This window comes from Oryzias latipes, chromosome 5 (assembly GCF_002234675.1).
Source record: "Oryzias latipes chromosome 5, ASM223467v1".
Taxonomy (NCBI): Eukaryota; Metazoa; Chordata; class Actinopteri; order Beloniformes; family Adrianichthyidae; genus Oryzias; species Oryzias latipes.
This window is the reverse complement of record NC_019863.2, coordinates 10183017-10208542: the sequence shown is the minus strand read 5'-3', so window position 1 is coordinate 10208542 and position 25526 is coordinate 10183017. Positions and strand designations below refer to the sequence as shown.

Below are 25526 nucleotides of genomic sequence, written 5' to 3'. Positions count from 1 at the left end.
AGTAATGATATTCTTTACTCTTCTCTTTACCTCTAGTGGCAGACCTTCTGTTCTTCAGTAGTTTATTCATGTTTTTCTACAGTTTTGCTTTTAGTCTTTTCTGTATTCAATCCACATTTTAGTGTACGGCAGGTTGCTGGTAAGATTACCAGTACTGAAGCCAGGTGGCTTCATGCACCTCTCACTCTTATGAAAATGTAGGCAGGGCTACTACCGTACTTTATTGTATTGTTAAATCATAAAGGGAAATCCCTCGTCTGCAGTTCTCTTCCTCTGCTCCTCCTCCTGCATCCACACCTACTGGTCTGTTTCCCTCAGCAGCCTTGTTAACATGCCTGCTGCTCTCTCAACCTTTGCCAGCATGGAAATAATAAACAGATTATTTGTTTGACCCCATTAGCATCAGACATATCACTTATTCTCCACTATTTATGCATGCCTTCAGTTCATATCACCTCTCTAAGTGCCTTCTTTGACTCCAACTGCACAATTACTGCATCAAATTCCAACAAAAGTAATTTACAGTCACGTGAGAAATGGAAAACAACACACAGATGCTGAATAACTCTGAGCTCTTCTAGTTTACATGACAAAGTCTTTCATCTGGGTCAAAAGAACACTTGAGAATAACTGACTGTGAACTGTTTGGAGACTTTTCAAGGGATGGGGACCTGTTTTATGATTATTTTAGAGGCCTTTTAGACATGACTGGAATGAATCCTGTGCATTTGTGTACTAGAAAAGGGTAACTGCAAATTAATGTTTGCAAATTGAGTGTTAAACATTGCAGAACTAGAAAATAATGTAGTTATTGAGAAATCCCTTGTTAGATAATTCAACAATAATATCTTAAAACTGAAAAGAAAACAAAGTCAGAATAAATGTAGCTATATATACATTTTTTTCCACACCATATTAATATTATGTAGTCAAAAGGGTTCGCTGATCCATTTCTTCAGCTATTAAATGGCGCCATCTCGAGGTAGACATTATGTTGCATGATTAGGTCTTTTATTTTACACATTTTTACAAAATAAAATCTTAGATGAAAAAAGCTTGTTTAGGGTTCCTGCCAATCCATTTTGTTGCATCCTTCACCATAAAAAAAAAAACTAAGTGACTAGCTGCAAGAAATAAAATAATAGTTTGTCTTAAAAAAGAAAACATGATTGTAACATTTAATTGTCTAACCATAAAAAGTACATGATCCCCCCCCCCCCCCCCCCATTTTTGTTTTATTAAGACATTGCCCATTTTAGTTCTATTACAAGTTCCTTTGTGATGTCATACCATATCAATAGACAAAGTCATTGCTCCACCTCCACCCACAACCCCCATGTGACTGTTTGGGTGAGGCCTTTTTGAGCCTTTATTTCAGAGGGTTCATCTGCAGCTCAGAACTTGGAGGCCAGGGTTCAAACGGAGGGACAGGTGTAGGCTATCTGCATCATGGATTACCAGATGAAACTGGCGGAGAAACTCACCGTCCTGAATGAGAGGGGTCAAGGCGTGCTGATACGTATGAACTACATTAAAAAGGTGAGGGGAATGAAGGCAGATTCAAAAAGTGATTAGTGCGAACAGCGCAAGATACAAATAAGGAACTTCATTTCAACATTTTTGTTAGCTTAAAATGTGTATTTTATAATGCTGTAATAAAATAAAGCATACATTTAACAGTAAATACGTCTTTTTCTTTAATTATTTATCCTTTTTAATGTCTGCTTGTTCCAAAATCCTAATGTTGTTTGACTTCTACTTCCATTTATCATTATAGAGTTGCCAGATTGGTTGATCACTCTGCATTGACAGCCATAAAATTGTGTTTTGACGGTGAAATCAATTATTTGGATGACTGAAAAAAATTATTTGCGATGTATAACACACAGGAAGAGGAATGCCACAGAATTCTTCTGGGATTCACAATTAAAGCTGAAATGATTAAAACTTTATACGTTTTGTAGAAACCTTTCAAATTAGTGAACCAGCTTAATGAGATATATTTCTGTTTATTGACCAGGTTTTCTGCAGTCTGAGCAACACTGTCTCCAAACTGCAACCACACTCATTTCTTCAAAGAGGAAGTGCAAACAGGAAGCCAGCTTGTAGAGTCAGCCACCTCAAATGTCAGTTATTCTAAACTCAAAACAGCGAGTTCCACATTTAAGAAAACAAGACAGTCAGTAAATGACAGTCAAACATTACCAAAATAGTTATATGCAGAACTGAACTGTTGCCAAAATGCTTCAAACAACTTATTTCTATAGAAGCATCCACCATGTGCAGTGTGAGAACTTTGGCCAACGAGTCTCTTGTATTAATAAGAGAAGTAGAATAATTTGTTCAGGATGATTTTTTTTACGTAGCAAATGATGGTTTACTGAATAAACCACATTACGGTGGAGTACTGAGTATTATAACTTGTAAGAAAACTTTTACAGCAACTGGTCTGTGGAACCACATCTAAGTCTTTTGACAACATTCTCTCTTTCAAAACATTTTTTTTATCACACATCATTTAAGCAGAATGAATTATCAGGTTTATTATGTCCCATTTGAACTAAAATCCCTCTTTTTAACATTTTGAAGCTGAGTCGTGCAAAGTCTTTGGATATACCTTGAGCTGTATTAAAAAAAAAACAATAAAGTAGCCTTACATGGGCTGCTTTCCCTCTGCCCAAAATACACTGTGCACACCAGCAGACGTGTCTGTCATGCCATTTTTTTAAAATTTAGAGTTCCATGTTATTAACTGACATTTGATTAATGTAACTACAGATCGACCTGTGGACACTAAACATCTCTTCTGGAGCAGTTCAGTTCAGGGATCTTCCTTAAGTGCACAGTGAAGGAGTAATGAGGGTGGGACAGATTCTGTGCAGCATCTGTCTCACAATGTTTTACAGAACTTGAGTCAAAGACTCCACCCTCTCCCCCAGGTGGAGGTCCATGCACTGCTCCACCACTGTTGACTGTAATTCACATGTTAAAACAGAAAACAAAAGAAACTTTTCTCTTTTTTTTCAATCTACCTGCAGTTATGTTCACACTCCAAGCTGCGCCCGACCTTCCTCACAGACAAAGCCATGGAACCTGCCATCAAGTACATCAATAAGAAGTTCCCAAACATAGATTTTAGGGGAAACAATGTAAGTATGAAGCAGTCCTGTAAAAAAAAAAAAAATACACTCCACAAAATTAGTACAGGAGATAATGGTACACGCAATATACTAAATGTTAATACTGTTTTTGACACTTCAGCCAAAATATTGAATACAGAAACATATACTATTTCTTAATGAAATTTTGGGCTTGTCCCGGTACTTTTTCTTTGTCTTATGTTAAATTGTTTTGATTTGTTTTTTTAGAATAACATGTAAAAGAAGGCTTTAATTCAGCTGACACAACAGCTTTCATATTTCCATTATTAATTTTTCCAGCATAATCTGACTGCCATCCAGCGGCAGAAGTCTGAAATACTGCAAGCTACAAAAAACTTCTATGATTCTTTCCTGGATGTTTTAGAGCTCAAGGTGAGGCATTCTGTCATTCTGCCCCAGGGCAGCTGTGGCTACAACCGTAGCTTACCGTCACCAAGTATGACTGAGGAGTGAATGAATAATGGACACAATGTAAGCGCTTTGAGTGTCTTGAAAAGCGCAGATAAATCCAATCCATTATTATTATTATTATTCTATTTTTGGCATTTCTTAATCAAAATCACAATCATTTCTCTGACATATTATTATTTAAAAAAAAATTATGATATACTGACACTGCCTGTTAAAACATTTTTAAAAGCACAAATGACTTTAAATGATTTATTTGCAAATACATTAAAAAATAATATAGGAAATTTCATGTAATGCCAGATTGTATATTTCTTTTGCTTAAAGAAGCAAAAGATAAAGGTCAGACATAGTTTGTAAAGCATGTAACTACATGATACTGTTTTGTTGTATGATTTAGTTGTTGAAATTTGTTGCATTGTTCATTTGTTGTTGATTGATTACCATGAATATTGATTTATTTTTCTTTTTACATTTTACTCTCTCTTATTTTTCAATCTAAACTCTTACACGTTTTTCCAGGACCATGCATATGAGTTGCTGAACACCATAGATGCTGGTCAGTGCAGCTTCGATATTGTAAGTAAAAGTTTTTCTGCTTAATGAGTGTTAAGGTACAGGTGTCAAACTTCAGACCTTGAGGCCTAGTGTCCCACGTTTTACACTAATTGTAGCCTCTTGTTGGCAAAACACACCTCCATCTGTCCATTTGCAGAACACCTTTTGGGTTACGGGGCTGCTGGAGCCAACCCAGCTTCTGTTGGGCTGAAGCACCCTGTTGCAAAACATACCTGATCTACGTAATCAGAAGCAGGGAGGACTAAGTTTGCGAAAAACCAGGAGGAAAGGCCTGGAGTCTGACACCCCTGTATCAAACTGTCATTCAATTATCTGCAATTCATTTTTACAACTATACATTTGATATCTGGATATTTTAGTTGTAAATCATGACATTTTCTCCTCTTTCTCTTTTTTGAACAGGGCATTTTCTTTTAATCAATAGAGTAAACGTAAATATATGGATCTGCCTAAGCTCTAACTGCAGCAATGTAAGGCTGTTATTTAATTGCAGGTTTTCAACTTTGATTTCACCAAAAACTACTTGGACTTGATTATCACCTTCACGTCTGTCATCCTCATGCTCTCAAGAATTGAGGACAAGAAGGTTCTGGTGGGAATGTTCAACTGCGCCCATGAGATGACCAATGGGACCAGGTTAAAAATAAAGATATATTCATTAAAGTACTGTGGAGGAAAATATTTAAAAAGCGTATCTATAATGAGCTTGCCAGCTGTTAACCCGACTGAACTTATGAAGCTTGTACGTTGATATCTGCAGTTTAACAGTTTGAGATCTTTACGATCCCAAAACATTTAAGTTAAAGTTCCATATGTTGTCACTCACCTAGGTGTGGGAAATTTGTTCTCTGGATTTGACCCATCTGTGAGGGAGCGGTGAGCTGCAGTCATAGCCGAGCACAGAAACCATTCGTTGGTTTAACTCCCCAATCCAACCCCTTACTGCTGAGTGTCACGTAGGGAGGCATTGGGTCCCATTTTTAGTCTCTGGTATGTCTCGGACATGGAATTGCACTCAAAACCTTCCAGTCTCAGGCAGGACTCTCTATCACATCATGGTGACTGAACTGGTTTCAAAGATTTCTTCAAACATTTATCTGAAAACCCAAAATAGTACAAAATCCATCTTAAAACTAAGCTAAAACACGCACAGTGTAGTTGCTGTACAGAACAAATCTCATCTAACTTGTAAACTACGATTTCAGAATTTAGTTAGTTTCTTTAAGAGTTGAAATTCTCATTTCTGCTTTATATTAAAAAAAATCAAAAATCTTGGCAATTAATTATTCAGCCAAATAACTTTTTTCTAAAATAGCATACAAATGAATAGTGCTCAAGGTGAGCAACTGTGTTATGACACCAACATGCTTTTCTAAAAATCTAAAGTATTCAAGTTGATGTTCCTGGTAAATATTGGGTAAAGCAAAAAAGTAAAATAAAGATATGTAAAACCTATTTTTGCAGAGAGGAGAGGATCTAAATTTGATGGAAACAAATAACTAAAGCAACTGCTTCCTGTTTTTTCTCTGGTTCTATTCCTTTTCTTGATGCACCAAACCTGCAGCGAACCATCCTATCCACGCCTCGGTCAGATGTTTTTAGAATATGACCATCCCTGGAAGAAGCTTTTGGAGGATTTTGGTCCTCACACAAGGGTGAATATTCACTGAAATGTTCTGTTTCTCTATAATTGTTTTGCTGTTCTTTATTGTACAAACTGGAAATGTATCTTCTTGTATCTTTACCATGCACTTTAATTTGTATGTACAAAAGGAAAAAAATAATTAAAAAAAACACAGTTATTTTCTGGATGCTTAGCTAATTGATTTTCAGGATTAAATGCAGTGTTTTTATTTTTAATACTCCGAGGTAAGATGGTTTATGAGTTTTGGTGTCCTTCATGTTTGTTTTTTTCTCCTTCCTGCTCAAAGTCTGTAACAGCAGCTCTGATTTCGCTGAACATGGTCTACCCGCGCAGAAACCTGCCACCAGAGCAGTGGCGGAGGGCCCAGCTGCTCAGCCTACTCAGCATTCCAGCTGCCATGATGGAACCCGCCTGCTGTGACACAGTGAGCCCATCTTTCTGCCCATCTTTTCTATAATTGTCCCACACTGTGGAGGGATTCTTAAGAACCTGAATAGTGGGCCTTGTTGGCCTTAGTGCTTGCTGTTTTCCTTTGTTTGGAAAAATTTGGAATTTTTCCTCCTAACCTTTGTAATTCTACCCCAGGCTATAGAGCTACAGCAATAAACTATTTAGAATTTATACAAGGATCAGTCAATGAAACACCTCTGAAGAATCTACAAAACATGTAGATGTTTCTCCAATACAGTTATTTATTCCATCCATGATGTACACACATGAGCTAAAGTTAAAAATATGTGTTCTAAAGCTCATCGTTCTTCCCAGATGACCTGTGAATACTTATCAATGGAAGTCATGGAGCGCTGGATCATCAGTGAGTATTACTAAAATATCTGAAAGTTGACTTTACCAAAATAAAAATAAAATCATATAATTTGCACGAAAATGTCAATTTACCATAAGCAAAACAATCACTATACTTGCAAATTATTACATTTCAAGTAATTTTCCCATGAAATATGGAGTTCATTTTCATCAAATAATTTTTCAACTTTCCCCACAAACCTTTGACATCTGAATAGATCGGAACAGTATTTTAAAAAACAATGACGGTTACGACTTTTTTTAAATTAAAATATTTATATTTAGAATTTGGATTTACTCTTTGTGAAAACCACACCATACCATGTGGCTCAAGAGCTACACTCAACATGCAACATGCTTTATGTCAATGTTTGTATCAATAAAAATGTTTTTATGGATAGGTACTTATTCATATACTGCTGTAAAATTCTGCAATATAATTCAAACATATTTCATTAAAAAAATCATTTTAACTTAAAAAGGATGCCGTTTCTGGCAAAGCTTCAATAGTTTCAGACCATCTCATGGAGGTTACCTGCCTTCTTCGCAGTTGGCTTCCTGTTGTGCCACGGCAGCCTGAACACAAACCAGACTTCTCTGGAGCTGTGGAAGATGGCCCTGAGGAGCGGCCTCTACCTCACCCTGATCAGGGACGAAGTCTTCAACATACACAAAGTGACCGAAGACATCTTTGACAACTTCAAAGGGTATCGGTCCGTTTATTGTACATCCGGTTGCGGTTTGAATTCATGTAGTCATCTTCGAGTCTTCTTCTGGTTTTCCTATCGGCTTCTCAGTTTAGGAGTAACCACTGTGGATCATCAGCCTCTGGCTAATCTTATCCTCTGGATCTTCCTCATTCACACCAACTCTCCTCATAACTTCCATCCCCACACTATGACCAATGTAAAAAAAAACAATTGTTCTTCAATTTTGAAATCACGATATGTTTTTCCACATAAACCCCTTTGTGCCCCATTTGATGTCTAGGATAGAGGAGCATAACACAAAAGTTAAGTTTTGCTGATGTGGTAATTGCCCCCAGTACCATTGTTTATCAAACCCTGGATTCCTGCGTGGCAGCTATTTACCTTACCAACTGAGCTACCCAGCCACTACTCAGAACACTTAGCCACAAAGTGCAACACAAACTAAAGAACATGTGAAGAAGCACGCCAAGCTGCAGTGGCAACACTTTTGCAGCAAAGCTCCCTTCTCACAAGCTGGAGGTCCACATGATGCTTTTAAAGGCTGCCTCCATCAGCTTGGGTCCAGTGGAAGCCACACCCTTTCCAGCACCACACCTGAAATTAATCAGACAAACATACACACAAAGATCCACAAAAACACAGAGGTCCCACTCTGATACAAACAAGATACATAAAACACAGAACTAAAAAAAGCATGTTGAAACTGTGTTCATGTCAAATTAAGAGTAAATACGACCTTATCTTTGATTTTTATTGCCCTCCTGATGTCATATTATGTAGTTGGAGAAAAGTCTAAAAAGAGACTAAAGTTAGATAAAAGATGAATAAAACTCAGCAAATACTCTACAAGAATAGTTTTTTTTTCTTCAAAGAATTGAGTATGACTTTATTTTTCTTTCCATCAGGTACAGCAAACGAGTTGCAGACATTAAGGAATGCCGTGAGCATGTGTTAATCAACTGGTAAAGTTTATGCTTTACATTTTTTATTAAATACCCAACATGTGCATGTTTCAATATGACTGTTGTACTAAGTGAAAATGAAATATTACCAGTGGAGCTATGCACAGAGAGAGGAGGAAGTTCCTGAGAGGAGCACTGAAGGAGTTAAGTCAAGTTCTGGCTGATGAACCTGGACTCCTTGGACCAAAGGTAGAAATACAGTGGGATGCATTTATTGTAAAACAGATCTCTCTCAAATAAATTCTGGAACCTGTCAGCATCAGTTAATTCTTCCTTTTTTTCAGCACCTGTCTACTAGGCCTAGATTTTAAAGAAATGTAACCAAATAAGGACGTTTTTCCTAACATTCCTCTTTTTATTTTGCCTTTCCTTGGATCATTCAAATCCCACAGGCTCTGTTTGTCTTCATGGCTCTTTCATTTTCCCGCGACGAGGTCCAATGGCTCGTCAGACATTCTGAGAGTATGCCAAAGATAAAGACACCAGAGGACTACAACGACAAGTAGGTCGGAGGTACTAAGGCGGTCAGGACTGTCGTGGCTGCTTTTGTCATACAAGCAAACTCTGTCAGTTTATTTTGATGCAGTGCACCAAAGTAAATGGGGCGTGGCGACTGAAAACTTGACTGAAAAGACGGTTCATTTCTTTTTCAGTGTTACTGTGAACTCTCATTAAGCCACTGCGCAGCACAGCAGCTCACTACATTTATCAGAATAAGTTAGACTTGAAATCAGCCAACAGAAAATGTGGGCACCCTGTTTATTACCTTTTTCATTTTCTTCAGTCAGATGGCGGAGCTGCTGTTCCACATGGAGAGGTTAAGAAGTCTAATGAGAAAATACAGCAAAATAGTTCAGCGATATCATGTTCAGTACCTGGCACAGTTTGATGCACTGGTTCTCAATGACACCATACAGGTAACTGAAAATGTGTTTTGATGGAAATAAAATCATAAAGAGCTTAAAATGATTACGTTTTGTTGTTGCCAGTGGAATTTTACAGAGTAAACATATCTATCATGTTTTTGCAGCATTTCTATATCTTACTCTTACTTTTTTCATTTTAGAACATGTCTGTTTGTCCGGAGGAGGAGTCAGTCCTTCTGAGCTCATTTGTCTCGACCCTGTCGGCTCTCTCCATTAAACAAGGTAACCTTTACAACAGCTAACCTGCATGAAATATAAATAGAAACATTACATAGTTGAACAATAAAGATTGTGAAAGGTATTGAATCATCTTGAATTCTTTCTGATTTAGCTAATGAGTTCCCAGACTGTTCAATTATAAGCCTTTCTGGAATTTTTTGCTTTTTTTTTCTCGTTCTATTTTACTACCATGTATTTTAAATTTTTTTATTTTTCTTTTGTTTGTTTTACTCAGTGCTGACCTAAACTGTGATTAAACCAAAGTTAAATGCGAGACTCTAAATCCTTTGAGCAAATTGAATAAAGCTGACAAAAAATGTTGGATACCATAAATGCATAACTTTTATATCCTGCACATATCACATTAAAAGTGTGTAATTGATGCTCTGATCACTAATGAATTGCATATAAACAGTGCAATAATCACGCACGGTTCCTGTTATATGGTGGCTGTGTGACATGGCCTTTAGATTTAATCTAACATTTTTTACTATAAATCTCTCCAGAATTTATTTTTTTAATCCTCAGTCTTCTTACAGGAATTAAACTTTTGTCTCAATTTTAATTTTTTACTTTGGCATAAATATTGTACTTATAAATATTTTTCAAAAGCTTTTTAAACACATTCTAATGTCCTGGTGATAATTGCAAAGTCTTATTTCTACAGTGGAGAACAAGGAGGAGTTTGACTTCAGAGCAGTGAGACTGGACTGGCTGCGTTTACAGGTCTGATGTCTAATTGTTCATCATCAAAAACTGTATATATTTTAAAATATGTACATTAGACCTTTTTTGTTTTTGTTTTAGGCATACACAAGTGTCATTAAGGCCCCTCTTCCACTGAAGGAATATCCTGACTTGGCAAAAGTCATGAACATGATTCAGTTCCACACCAAGATGGTAGACAGTATGGAAGAAATGCTTCAGGAGACATCTGAGCTCTCTATCCTCTGGTCAGTCTTATCTCTGGTTTTATCTTCAGGAATTATTTTCTGAATGAGTTTTAAGATTTATTTATTGTTTCTTTTTAGTTTTTACCCCCATGTCTTTGAGAAGATGTTTAACCAGAGCAATGAGGAGATACTTATGAAGCAGTACCTCATGGCGTTCCCCTCCGTCTGTTCTCACTTCAGCCACTGTGGACACTCTCTGTGTCCAGAAGAGGTCAGTGTTCAGTTATATGCTCCATCCTTTACAAGTCAACTTCTATTTCTCCATTTCACTGTAGATTATGACATCAATAACAAACATTCTGTAATTATAGGAATTCAAAACATTGAGATTTGCATCTGTATGATAACTTGTTTTGTATCTAGGTAGATGATTATTGCAGATAAATACAACTGTCTAAGCTGATCCCACTCTCTTGTTGTGTCTTTTGTGTGCTGTGCTTCTTGTGTGTAGATGGATATACTGGAGAAGAAGAGTTTGCGCCTTTGTGTGACCTTCTTGGAGCAGATAGCCAAGCAAACCAGTAGTGTCGTCTTAGAGATATGTGCAGAGCAGCGCAATCTGAACGACCAGGTGGAGTCTGAGAATTTCACATTTCAGAAAGCAAATTGCACTGTCTGATTCTGCCAAAATCCATGTCCAAATATGATCATGCTATCATCCAATTGGCCTGGGTTTATTTTAACTGGGGCTGTGAGGTGACTGGGGAATTTAACTAGCTGATAAGACCATTTTGAAACCCTGGAGTTCATTACTGCAGTATTATTTTCTAATTGCTCATGTAAAATATGATCTTCCAGTAATATGTGGGGGAAAAAAACAGCTGTAAAGTTGTATTTGGTCATTTTAAGTTGATGTTCTACTTTCTTCCTCTCCTATTCGTTCATTTTGATGGTAACTTTTTTCGCTTCATTCTTCATCAGCTGTTGCCCAAGCACTGTGCTGAGTCTATCAGTGCTGCTCGACACAGGAAGCAAAAGAAGGCTGTGCCTAAAAAAGGAGAAGTTCAGAAGGAGAAGCCAGGTGCTGAAAGCCAGAGGAAGGACAGGACAGTGACCACCAAGTTAGCATTTTTATTTTTATTCAGAACATTTATGTAATTTGCCTGCAGATCTCACTGCATCAAAATGATTCTGGCATAATAAATGTATAAATTCTCAGTATTATTATTAAATTTCTGATTACTGAAAGTTGGCAACACAATCAAATCAACATATTCAAATGTTGTTGTTCAACTTTTGGCTTATCCCTTCAAGGATTAGCCGAATCACTTTTCACTGATTCGCACAGGTAGTTTGGCAGAGATTTTTACACTGGATGCCCTTCCAGACACAACCCCGTACTTTATCCAGGCTGGGGACCGGCACAGGGAGACCCAAACTTCTCCTCAAATCAAATTATATAAATAGTAACATGTTTTTAGGTCTGAAGTTGTAGTTTGATATAATTCAATGACAAATTTGAGCTTCATGTGAACTTATTTTTTATTGACTGAAAGCATAAGTCATGGTGATCACAACTTTCATTTATACTGTAGATTACTGTCCTTGGCAAGACTAAATGCAGTATGTTTTTAAATATATAGTCAAAACTATTGTTTTTCCTTTGCAAATTTCGTGTAAAGTTAGGAGAAAGCTGTTTTGGTTTTCAAACTTAGTTTGAGACATTTATAGCTGCAGACGGAATGAGCCCTTTTGCTTCCAAGGACATTTCCACAACAGCCGAGAACGGACAAAACAAACACAGGCTACAGGAAGGTCTTTGAAAGGTCTTATTTGTGTTTTCACAGGGGTCTATATTTTATCCTACATGTCTGTAAGAACAGGGTGGAAGTAAAAGGGTATATGGAGTGATGGCGAAGCACTTTTACACAAAATTTAACAGTATTTTGAAGTTTTGCAGAAAACGTTATGTATCATAATGCAACTTTTACCTTTGGGGATTTAAGCAGTATATATATTTGCTTGTTTAAGTCAACAAAACACTTTGTGATCAAGATAACCTATTATTGGATTTGAGGATTTTCTTCTGCAAATACAGGTAGACACAGTTTTAATGTTAAAGTCAAACAAGAAGTCTTTTGTCATAATTTGTTAATAGTTTTACATTTTCACTTGGAGACTCTGAGCTTACTTAAAAAGATAAAAAACTAGATGGATCTAAAAAAAATCTTTTAAAACAAAATTAGTTGTCTTTGCTGAAACATTCAAACTCAGACTTGTTCTTTAATATCTCTTTTTTTAAAACATTACTCTGTATCGACGTTCAGTCTGATAAATTGTTGCTCAAAGCCTTACAGCTTCTTTTAAATCTAAATAAATGCTAATACTGTACATCCCTGTTTTTATATCCTCATCCTCTGCATCATTTTGGAGACCCACTTGTAGTTCTCTTACTTATTTTATTATCTTGTTTGCAGGATAAAGCAAACAAATTTACCAGGTTAAATTTAATAATTATACATCTTTCTTTCCCATGTGTCTTTCAGTTTGGACAAGTTGCATCTGATCCTGAGAGAGCTCTGCTCCACCTACAGTCTCTGCAGTGATTTTCTCAATTTCGACCACATTGTAGTTCCCACAGAGTTCCTTCTCTCTCATCTGGAGCAACGCTTTTCTGAGTATGCTCACTGAAAGCTTTACTTTATGTTCTGTAGTGGAGTTCTTCCCTGAAGTGAGAGTTTCGTTTTTTTTTATGCAATGTGTCAATTTCTTTAATAATAAGTGTCAGGAATACAATAACAGCCAAATCATTCTGAAACTTCAGAAGTGGGATGTTTCATTTTAAATATAGTTAATTTGTCAGAATATGCCATGAATTATCCAAGTATTATTTTTTCTAATGCCTCTCTTTGACTCCTTGCTGGAATCTCAATTAGCTGTGTGACTGTCCTTCTACATGAAAACACTCACACTCACTTCATTTACCATATGAAATAACAACAATAGGAAAACTGTTCATCCTTGCAACAAGGTGTATTCTATCAAAATGATCTTTTCCTCATGTAAATGTGACCTTTTCTTTAATTTAATCAGCAAAGAGTAAAAAATGAAGATTTAATGTCGAAGTTCATGTCAGTTTGTGCTGCAACCAGGCTCTTCTTGCCTGGGTTTAAAGTCAATTATTCAGATTAAATACATTTTCACTCAGAAATTGCAATGTTTATTAATTTAAATTCATAAATCAAATTTCATTTACAAATATATTTGTACTTTTTCAGACCAAATGTTGCTATCTGGCAATTGCAATGTGGAGATTCCTAACCTAGTTTATGACAGTTATCAGTTTGTTGAATCTGATAAAACGAACAAGATTGGTTTTCCTAGGAAAAATCATGTTAAATTTAAATATTTTGGTCTGTAAATCACATTGATTTTTTTTTTTTTTAAATTAAGTTTATTTAGTACATACACCACACTTTTGTAAGTACTTATCTTTGCATTTTTTGTCAATTACCAGGGTAAACCAAAGGTTAACTCAGTATCTTTTTTGTAACATCTTGGTCTTCTCTTGTCTATATGTTTATATTGAATTATTGATAAAAATAAATGGTCTTTAAGACAATACATTGTAATGTGCAGGAAAATTCTGGCGCAGTACTTGTGCCAATCTGATGAAGGTGGTTCAAAGTCACTGTGAGCTGTTTATGTCATTTTAAGGTCTCAGCTAACTGCTCTCAAGTTGGTGACAGGAGACATTGTTTATACATGTTTCCCCAGAATCATCGTGAGAATGGCCAATTACAACCAGACCACCCAGGAGATAACGCGCCCCTCTGACCTCCTGGCCGCAATAAGAGCCTATACAGCCAGCCTTCATGGCCTCTCCAGCTACATCAATGTTGACGTCACCCGGCTGGTGAAGACTGTCCTTTTACAGCAAACACAGCCACTGGACTCCCACGGAGGGCAGACCATTACAACTCTCTACACAAACTGGTGGGTAGGGGAAACATTTATTCAAAGAAAAAATAGTTTTATCACTCAAATATTTGTCTTTCTCGGCTTACTTTCTCTTAGACTTTGGATTTATGCTATGCAAATGTTTTCTACAATTTAGGTACCTGGAGGGTCTGTTACGTCAAGCCAGCAACTCCCTGATTGTACACTGTCCAACAAGGCACTGCTTTGTCAGTCAGACTACTGACAATGAACACAGTTTGAGAGCAGAGGAGTTCTCAGATGTTGCAGGTTAGCTTCTGTGACACAACAATGTGGTAATGTTTGATGAGTTGTTTCATAAGCTTTAATTGTCTTTTTAACCCTTTTTTGGTCCACTACCAAGGAAGTAACTGAAAGAATAAGACAGAATAAAACAACAGGAGCTCACATAGAAATGATTTGTGTGGAAACATGGTTTATTGTGTGCTTTTTAATGACCATTCAGATCCATTTGACCGATAACACATGGCTTTTGGCATCCTTAGATAAAACCTTTTTTAAAGTTCACTGTGAGTTTGAATGTGATGCGCACAGCTGGTATTAAAGTATTAAAACACCAAACAGGCAAACACATTTGTGTGATGTTTGCATCTTATTATCTTGAAACCGCAGCTTCAGAAATGACTCACAACTTGGCAGATAATGCAGAACTTGCAGATCTTTGTCGGTTTTGTGCATGCAGAGTGACAGTGGATTGTTTCAACTGACAATGTGACGTTAACAGCAGTGTTACTGGACAACACTTGTCAAACGCTCCATGTTTCAGAGCATGTTTTAATTCACTGTTGCTAATCATTAACCTTACAAGCCCATTCCATATGGTACCTGTCACTTATTTTTGACTCCACACCACCTACTTACTATGGTACAGGGATTCCTTCTGTCTAAAAAAATCTGTATTTTCACATAACAGAACATTCAACTCAGGTATTTAGCTGAAAACTTTACATTGCAGATCTCTGCACTACAGACTTGACTTAAGTTAAACTCAAAGCTCACCACTGTCTATATTTACTCCCCAGTGAGGCTTCTGGCTGCCTCAGAGGGATTCAATGGAGAGTCCATTAACCACCTTCAATTTGTCTTCCACACATCTTCATCCATCCACCCTCATCCATTTATCAAGGAAATAGATTAATAACTGTAGGAGACTGCTCATTGATTCAAGTTCTGCCCCTACTTATTTAGCTCACATGCCAGGCTTTGCAAACCTTCAAAATCACTACTCCTTATTGTTGTTGACATGTATCTATTCATCACATTTCTCAACATTTTACCTTCTAAACAGAGCTGCAGGCCCTGGCAGAGCTAATTGGACCATACGGTTTGAAGTTTCTGAGTGAGAACCTGATGTGGCACATCACCTCGCAAGTCAGTGAGCTAAAGGTAAAGTAGCACGCAGACATAAATAAACAAAGAGGCTTTTTAAGTTAGTCAAAGTGAATTTCAGGCCAAGTTTCTTTCTTGCAGCCTTTGGGTTTTGAAACATGTTTTTTTAGTACCACTGTTGTCATTTGACTTGTAGTTAGCACGTCACAAAAATGTAGAATGAATATTATCAAATGTTTCAAATTTCAAATTGTTTAATCCTTCCCAACCCCTAACTAATATGAGTAGTTTGATTTACATGAACATACCACCTTCACATACAGATATTTTTTTCCAGTAAATGCTTTTATTAAACAAATGCACAATGCTTTTGTAATGCAAAAGATGATGCAACAGCAGGTCCTTTCCTCACTGGAGATACTTTGAGATTTCTTCAGTTGCTGTTGTAACTACTGTTCACATTGTTTTGATTGGTAATGCAAATCAGTGCTGTTTGGGTTTGTATGGACATTTACCAGGAACTGTAATCAACAAAGGGGACCACTGCTTATGACAGGAAAAAAAATCACTTCCCTAACCAGATTTAGATAACGGCGATTTTAAAATAATGCAGCAGTACTACACAGTAATTTATATTTTGCAAAAGTGATGACAGGTAAAAAAAAAACATTTTAAAATTAAATACATAGAAGTGTTGAAGCTTACTTTTATTTTGAAACATAGTAACTGCTATTTATCTGCCAATGGTTCTGCAGGTGAGTCTCTTTTGGAGGATGAACAACATTTTTCTGGTTTTAACAATACAATATATGTAGATTCACTTTGCATAACAAAGATCAGTTGATCCAAAGCAGAAAATTCAGTTTCCCAGGTAAAAGCTCAGAGCTTGTTATTTCTGCCTCCAAAAAGAAATCCTAATTTACTCGAAAAGGCAAAAAATGTGGTTTAATTGGTTTAGTGAAATGAAATAGTTCATAAGGAGGTAATGCCCTGAATACACTTAAAGTACCGCCTACTTTATTCTGCAAAAGTTGTTTAAGAAAAAAGTATCTCTCATAAAATGAGTTAAACCACTGTTAAACCACTTTGACACCTTTGACTAAAGTGAAGAATTGTAAAATGAGATGTCAGCCGGAACTGTCACGGCTTTTGGCATCTGCATTATTACTCACAACAGTAGGTGTTTTATCACTTCTTTTTTCCTGTCTATCAGAAAATGGTGATAGACAACATGGACATCCTGGTTCAGATGAAAAATAACTTTGGCAAGCCGGAGGAAATGGTCACTCTTAAAAAGAAGCTCACAGGTGAGAAGTTGAACATGTACGATGAAATAAGAGTGAAAGGTATTAAGAGAAGACAGACCTTACAAAAGAGATGTTAAAAAAGTCATAGGATATCAAGCACAAAGTCAGAGGGAGTAACTTTGAAAATGAGTTGAGGGTGAATAAGCACCATGAATTAGTCTGAGCCACAAACAGTCATTTTTGTACTACACACTGCAAATAGGTGCTAGGTGTTCCTTTGCTTAAAAGTAATTTGATATCAGGACATTTTAATCATGATCCAAATAACAAGTAAAATCGAGATTTAAATGATTTCTTTTCTTGTTTGACCAACATTTTAGAGGATGCAGTGGATCAGGGGTCTGCAGCCTTCAACACTTACAGAGGCTTTCGGGTCGATTTCCCCCCGACCACAACCCAGTTGCAGCCACACAATGATTTGTCTTTTATGTTGTTGTTAGAATGGTCATAAATATAAAAGAACCAGCATTTTTTTGCATAAATGAAACACAAGCAAGCAAAAATAGTCCTTTTTCAAAATATATAAGGTAATTTTGTGAATTTTGGCAGAGTATTAAAAAATAAGACACCCTGTACCAGGATCATCATAAATGATCATAAATTATTGCAATGGAGGGCTGTCAGTCAGGGCTGAAGTGAAACCTGATCCATGTGTGTGTGCTTCCAGGTGGAGAGAATGTCCTGAAGAGGATGACCATCATTGGGGTGATCCTGTCCTTCAGAGCAATGACTCAGGATGGCTTAAAAGAGGTAGGAGACATGGAGGGTGCAACTGATATTCATGTTATAAAAGAAATGTTAAAAGTGTAAATAGATGGCATGACCTTAAAAAATCTTGCAGAGTTTTTTTTCTGATTTAAATGTTTGCTGTAATCAAGGTCCTGCAGAATCATTGTCCCTTCCTGATAGCACCAATAGAGAGCCTGAAAGACAACATCTCTCCAGAGGCTGACATTAAGGTAAACACAGCTGTCATCCACAGAGCGACACCCACTTGTTGTTATGTCATCAAAGTTCGGAAGCTACTTAAGTTGGCAGATCTTGTGAACAATTGTTTAAAATAAACAAATATAAAAGGTCACACTTGGATTCCTCCATCCATCCATCTTCTAAACTCGCCTTTCGGGGTCACGATGTTGCCCCCTTTCGCAGCCAGAATTGGGCAAAGGCAGGGCACAAACTGATTAGGTTTCAGGTTCGTTGCAGGGCCACGCCAGCAGGATTTTTATTAAATCAAAATGATTTTCTATCACATAGAGACAAATTAACACAATCAAACCAGGTCATTCACAAATGCATCAAAATGCAAAAGCAGTTTGAAAATATCAACAACCAAATGATGCAAATCTACTACATTTGTTTGATGAATGAGCACTAATGAGACCTCTTCTATAATTTAATAACAACTTAATATTGTTGCAATGTTGTCCATTTACCCAAGAAGTGCTTAGAAAATCTGCAGACCATTGTCCTTCAGTGAGGAAATAATAAGAGTGGAAAACATTTAGCAGCAAATTTAGCCTTAGGTCAACTTTTTACTTTAGGAATTGTAACAAATCCAAGCGTCCCACTGCAGATTGGCTAGTGTTAAAGTTCAACACAATTCAATCAGAACCACTCTTTGCCGCATGGCTTTGTTTGAACAGGTTGTCAGGAGGAATAATCGTTCCTTTCAGAAACAAGCAGGACAGCACAGCTGAGTTTTGTAGAGTTACATCTGAACAAATTAGGAGACTTCAGCCATACAATGGCCAAGATGTGCAGCACAACATTTGTGGACTGGAAAAAGATTTAACAAAAAACAACTGTTAAAGCTACTACACCACCAAGCCAGGGGACACATTGAGCTTTTTACTCTCTACTTGTACTATTTTGTCGTGTTTAATAAATAATGATGCAGTGTCACGGGATGTTAACATGTGAGGGTAAATTCTTACCTAATTTTAGTTCAAAGTCTTGGTGGAGTTAAGACCGCTCTGTTCTGCAAGACCCTCTGTGACTCATGAACTTTTTCTGCCTTCACTTATGGCATATTTCTGAGTAAAAGCACAACATGTATGCCACAGACGGGGCCAGGATAAACCCAAAGACGTCAGCAGCCCCTCCTCCCATGCCTCTGTGAGAGAGCTGCAGCAGTGCTCTCTGAACCACATTAGTGAATACATTCTACTGAGCACGCATGGGCCAGATCTCAGGTCGAGTCAAGTCAGAAAGACCGATCGCTGAAAGAGTTTTTAAAAAAGACGCACCATGTTATTGGATAACATTCCATCTGTCCAACTGACTGAGGCAATTCACCATGCAAACAACACCAATGACTGGATGTGATGTTAAACATAACACAAAAGTATCACTTCATTTTTTTCTTTTTAGGAATGTCCCTTTAACTTAAATCTAAAACAGCCCAACTACACACCAGAAATGTGGCTCCCAGCAGCCTGTGCGTTTTGCTCCTTGGCCTTCAATCATGCTTTTTTCAAAACCAGTACAGAACAGCTTGGCTGTGGTCTTCCTCCTGTATGCAAAGTCCTCATATGTGGTGCAGAAACTTCATTAAACAACACAACACTAACAACTGTGAACAAATCTCACTTACAGCACATGGAAAGGCTGCTTTGTGGATTCTGAGGGCCTTGAGCAGAATTCATGAAACCTGACAAGTCAAGCTAGCTAAAATGTGCAACACTGTCAGCTGAAGCAAGCAAAAACTTAGTAACATGAAGAGAGCAGACTAAAAAAAAAGGATTTTTTTATGAAAAACTAATCAAACCGTTTTGGAAAAAAAACTCAGAAGAGTTGAATTAATTTTTCTTAATTAGTTTAGGTCAGTAGAAAAGGCCTTGCAAGCCTTGACGGGCCACCACTGATAGCCCAAATTCTCTTCTTTAAACTTTCTGACTAGATTTAAGGTCTAACACTATTTACCATATGGGGTAAACTGAATGATATTATTTTATTGTTCTTATTTTTGAAATCAAATGTGCATAGTCATGACCATTAGATTGACAGGTATTTGTTCAGTCATTGCCTGTAGATTGCCTTACTGGGCGTGTTTCATCAGCTGATTAGAGAATGCTGGGAGTCTGATGGTTCCATATCTTGCCAAGACAAATATGCATAAGAAAAACAACTTCAAATGGGCTTAATAAAGGCCTGTTTTATGTCTGTGGGTACACATCATGCAGGCTAGCAGCTGCCAGCCCTTTCACAAGAGTTTTTAGACTCTGAGGAATCCAGTGTACCAAGAGAAATCCACTCAAACTCAGCACAGAAAGAACCGTCAGAATTTGATGCTATGAGACAGCAGAACCAGAAAACGTGTCTAAAAATGTTTAATCCACATAGTTCTAGGGGTCCTGGAGTTTGTTGAAGCTTATTCCAGTCCATCCTCAGGCCACACACAGACAGATGATCTCACACTCATTCACAAGGAGGAATCAACCTATGATGCATGATGATGGAGGTTGGAGTGGCCTAAGAAACCAAGGAAAGCAATAAAAAGAGTTGCGTTTGAACCAGGGCATTCTCCCAGTGTTGTCGTTTACAAAAGTACCTAAAAGCCGTTTTCTCACAAGTGTTGTAACAGAATAAGAAGCAATTTGGTCAAATTTTGACATCTCCTTCACCATTGAACAAAGCAACGTCAACAGTAGACCAGGACTGTCATTTACTGGTGTCAACCAGACATTTTACAAGTTCATTTGCTGTTGTTCAGAAAGTCATTTATGTAATTTGCATTGAAGGTCTTTCTTCCTAGACACAAAGCGCCGTTCTTCTCTTTGAGTTTTACAATGACTGACATTGAGGAAAACAACAGAGCTTTCTCAAAAGAGAATGTGTTTATCATGATATTCCCTAAAAAGAATACAAACAAATGTATAATATGCACTTGCTGTCATTTTTAACCTTGTTAATACGGAAGCTCAATTTCTCAATCAGACGATCATCTCCTAACTCATTTTTCCCATTACAGCTGACTCTGAACATCTTTGAGTTGGTCTCTGCTGCAGGGCTGAAATGTGATATTGACCCTGCCCTTGTTGCAGCCATTCGCAACATGCATACAGGTAAGGTCCCACTGGTTTGGTGCACAACACGCTTGGCTCTCATTGCTGACTCCTCATTTCCTGTACTTTTTCACACAGACAACACATCCCTCGAGGAAGAGTTCAAGCTGTCTCAGTTGCTGCTTGTTTACATCGCTGTGTCCTTGCCCTTCCTGGCTTTGGATCCAAACTCTCTCTACAACCAGGAGCATGGAGGTGCATTATCAGTAGATCTTTGAAGCCGCCGTGGTTTCTACTTGACAGTAATTATTCTCCAGAGAGCCCTCAACCAGACACTAATCAGTTGTTCTTCCAGCCATTAGTAACCAGCTGCTAATAGTGTTCAAAAAATGTACTCCACCCTCAGAACGCCAGCATCATACTTTCCAGTTGGACATGGTCTGAAGCAAAGCATGCTGGTTAATGAGAAACACGTTTTCGTTGAGAGAGTTTTGTTTACAGATAACTCGGGCTGACGTACATTGATATAGTTACTCTTGGCATGTGGCCCTGCTAACCCCAAATGCTTGGCTCCGAGCCTAGACTGAAACGCAAGAGTTGCAAACAACCAAGATTTTTATCAGGGCATAAAGTGGCATTTGTCACAGATTATTTATCTTTGCCTTTATTTTCCATTGACATTTTTGAAATAAATTAACCCTGTGAGCCAGAGGAAATAAGCTCAACGTGCTTCTTCTTGACTGTTACACATCATTTAGAAAATTTGTCCAATCACCCCAGCAAGAAAAACATCCTTTCTGTGCCTAAGTACAGGACATGCTCTCACCATACCTCTCTGGGATTTGTTTTTTTTTTCAGGGCACAACAACAACATCCACTGCTTAGCTACGGCGATCAATCAGGTGTTTGCTGCCATGTTCACTGTTCAGAACAAGAACATTGAGCAGCAGCTCAAAGAGTTTCTACTGGTGAGTAGCAAATATTTAGCTTCTCAGCCTGTACTTTAGAAAAAGTTGGTCTGTATCAATAGCAAAATACTCAAGTAATTGTGACAATCATATAACCAGAAGAGACGAGCATCTTTTTATACCATGTACAAAAAAAGTCATCACATCTCTTTGCAAAAACACAAAATAAACAGATAGAAAAAGGCCATGGATGCCCTTTTCTTTTCTCGTGTGAAATCTTCTTTTTATAGTATATTTCTCATTGAGAATTTGCCTAAAAAAATCACCAAATCAAAATATATTACACCAATAACTTGGCAAATTCTTTTACAGTCAAGACCTTGACAAACTGTGCAAAACGTCTTTTAAAACCACCAAGTGCTAAATGTGATGTTTAGTTTCATTTTTGTTTGAAAAAAAGGACTTTTGTTCTGGTCACAACCTGAACAAAAACAAAAAAAAAAAAAACTTTGATTTTTTTCTTTTTTCTTTGATTGCTTCATCCTTCCAAAGCTGGCCTCCTCCACTCTACTTCAGCTGGGACAGAATGTAGAAAAAATTGATGTGAAAAACCGAGAGTCTGTCTACTTACTCCTGCACATGGTACGTTTGCAATGAGGACTTCTACTTTACAAGCTTTGCTGTTTTGACGTGAAAACTTAATAATGATAATAAAATAACTCAGGTTTTTTCTAAAAAACATTTTTTCATTAAATGAAAATTATTCTTATATTATGATATCTTGATTATTATTTTATGTATTTATATTCTTAGTTAAACGAAAGATTTTACTGATAACAAAAAAGTCCAACTGACCAATTAGACTCCCTACTTTCCTTTTCTAGATTGTGGAAGAGTCTCAGTTTTTGAGTCAAGACATGCTGGAGAGTTGCTTTCCATACGTTCTTCTACGAAACGCCTACAGAGAGGTGCACAAGGCCTTCATCCTTACTGTGGGCTGAGGACTTTTCGTTTAATCCTATGTCGACGTACTGAAATGACTTGGAATTTTCAAACTTTGTGTCATGTTTATGCTGTTAATCATGGTCTTTTACTTTTAAAAACCTTTCTTGTGTCCACAGTAAATGCAGTTCTTAGTGGCAGATATGGCTCCAACACATTAGAAGAAGTTAGCCATTTTTGGCTTACACAGAAAACGTTGATCATAAGAATGTGTTTTTTTTTCCAGAAAAAATCCGGCTTTAAATGTATCAATTTTTAAAAGTGTATCAGTACTTTTTTTATTTTAACCGATAATAAACTTTGTAACATTGTGCTTTTGTCTTCACTTTCTTACATTTGTCCATCCCCTGACAATGGAACACAATACCTCTGATTGTTCCATCCTTGTGGCCCTCCTTCATTCCCATCTCCCACATGAGAGTCTCACCGTCTTCATATTTCATGAAGAACCTAAATGATGCGCTCCAGTTTTACAGATGCTGAAGTGCATGTTGCTAATATTAGTAACTCTTGGAGAATATCTTTTCCAAACAAGCACCGTCTCACTATTCTTCCATCCTTCCCAATCTTGTCTCTTTCCTTTCCCATTGAATCGTGCCTGCAGCTGCACTGTATTCACCCAGTGGCCACATTAGATAAGTGCAGTAGAGTATCATGCGTGCATTTGCAAGTTTTGTTATACTTAGAGCATCTAAAGCTGAGCATCCTCTCGTTGGCCACAATTGCACTATAGATGTTTGCACAAATGAAATTTTATGTACAAAAAAACGAGGGGCAGAGAACAGGTGGATAGAAATGACTGATACTGGGGTACATGTTGGGGTTTAAATTTGCAGAGCTTTAAAAAAATATTCGATATTAATTTTTTAACCCAAAATGATCTCTCTTTCCTCCTCCTGATTTGGGTTCCCAGTGCTGTTTGACTCCAACACAAATTTATGGAGAAGCTTCCTCTTTAATAAGGGTGGTTATGCTATATGAAGCACAATGACTTACACACTGAAACACCTTACAAACGCTTCCAATTACACACTTGGCCGCACAATAAATGACTGACATGTACAATGCCAGTATCTCATTGTAATAAAGATTTTAAAACAATGCATTGGATGAAAAGCAGGGTGTTTTAAAATGTAACTACTGAGAAGTTAATTCTGTGTGACCTTTGAAACTGGCATTCCCTAAATGTAATACAGAAGTTTATTTGGCTTGCAGGTGAGGGTTTGTTGACATCTTTCAGCAAAATGATGTGACACATTCTTTTGTTGTGGCTTTTTTTTTTAAACAACTAAAAAAACAAAACAAACGTTAAATATGGTGAATGGGTATACATTTTTTTCTGGATTGAACTTGGCTGTGAGACTAACTTTAAGGGGATAGAGAAAATAATATGATAATGGGTTTTGACATTGCCCAACGACAGACTGGCAATCTGTCTTACAGTAGCCAGGACTCACTCTGGCAACCCCCATGACCCCAAGGGGACATAGAGGGTTGGGAAAATTGTTGGATGGATTTTGAACCAAAGCTTTGAGATAGATTTTAGTGATATTTCTAAAGCTTGCCTCTATTCATAGTGAGATCTCTCCAAATATAAATATTGAGGTTTTAAATGAAAAACGGTTAAAACACACTTTTTGTCATAAATTTTACCACAAATATCTTTGAAATGTAAATTTCAATCTATATGCTCATTCATATCTGCAAACCTCTGACCTACATAAAGACTTCTTTCATTAATATTTACTCAATAATTAAAATATTCATTAAGGATTGCTTGAAAGGCTGTCTTGCATGTTCACTGAGTAAGTATTGTGCAAGTTATGGCAGTTTTTGATTTGAGCTTATGTACTTCTAGTTCATTTTTTCAGTCCTTATAATTTGAGACGTTTAAATCATTTTTTTATGAATTCTTTGTCTAGATCTGTTTTTTTCTGCTGCCTCTAGTTGCATTAAAACAGCTGAGTTGTGTTTCTGGGTAAAATTCTTTCTGTTTTTGTGGCAATTTTTTTTTCAGTTTAAGTTTTCTGGAATGTCTTATGAATACCATTGTGGATTTATAATTTTAATTTTCAGTCAGTATGTAGTTTTCAGCATTTGTGTATTTGTAAAAGGAGAAATTTAGCATCTGTACATCCATTTTACTTAAAATCATAGAGGGGAGTTGATAAAAATATTTCCCACATGAAACCAAATGTGTTTTCACTGATGTCAAACCTTTGTCCCCTATTTATAGCCAGACGTTACACACATGACCCATACATAAAAACAGCTTTATGTGCATTTCAGTACCGTCAATATGTACAGTCCCTTTGTAGACACACATGTCAAGATTCCTCCTTTTGAAGTAAGCCACTAAGTCGTAATTGGTCAGATGAGGGTATGGATTTAGCAATTAGAGAGTGTATGCTCACAATCAAAAGCAGAGGGAAATGGAAGCTGATGAATGGTAGAAAAAAAGTCCAAATTTTGAGAAATGGCAGAGGTTGGGCTGCGTGATTGATTATACTCCCAAAGTAGACTTTCCGTGCTTGTAATTTGGATCCTGTTCAGAGATCTTTGAATAAAATGCAAATGTAGCATAAGTTAATGCTTTCCTCATCAGTTATTATCCATAAATGGGTGAGGAGACAGGGAATCAGACGTTTTTATGTCATTTCTCTTCAT

General features: G+C 37.0%; 1 protein-coding gene across 1 annotated transcript; it reads left to right on the top strand.

Annotated features, from left to right (window-relative positions):
* Positions 1 to 1365: 1365 nt before the first annotated feature.
* LOC101159814 (nck-associated protein 1-like) lies at positions 1366 to 23172 on the top strand. The gene is made up of 31 exons (XM_023954884.1): positions 1366 to 1539; positions 3039 to 3149; positions 3441 to 3533; positions 4092 to 4148; positions 4642 to 4784; positions 5713 to 5803; positions 6080 to 6217; positions 6559 to 6607; positions 7148 to 7304; positions 8213 to 8269; positions 8362 to 8458; positions 8662 to 8771; positions 9054 to 9186; positions 9336 to 9417; positions 10082 to 10140; positions 10222 to 10367; positions 10446 to 10578; positions 10819 to 10938; positions 11289 to 11428; positions 12854 to 12985; positions 14085 to 14303; positions 14425 to 14555; positions 15595 to 15692; positions 16849 to 16942; positions 17610 to 17692; positions 17821 to 17901; positions 20916 to 21009; positions 21088 to 21204; positions 21808 to 21917; positions 22410 to 22499; positions 22742 to 23172. Exons 1-31 carry the CDS (start codon positions 1450 to 1452, stop codon positions 22856 to 22858), a joined length of 3372 nt encoding a protein of 1123 aa, XP_023810652.1. The 5' UTR covers positions 1366 to 1449; the 3' UTR covers positions 22859 to 23172.
* Positions 23173 to 25526: the final 2354 nt, after the last annotated feature.

Coding starts and splice junctions, on each gene's coding strand:
- LOC101159814 (XM_023954884.1), top strand. CDS start 1,450: ATGGATTACCAGATGAAACTGGCGGAGAAACTCACCGTCCTGAATGAG. Junction 3,534..4,091: donor TGGATGTTTTAGAGCTCAAG/GTGAGGCATTCT, acceptor ACGTTTTTCCAG/GACCATGCATATGAGTTGCT. Junction 21,918..22,409: donor AGCTCAAAGAGTTTCTACTG/GTGAGTAGCAAA, acceptor ATCCTTCCAAAG/CTGGCCTCCTCCACTCTACT.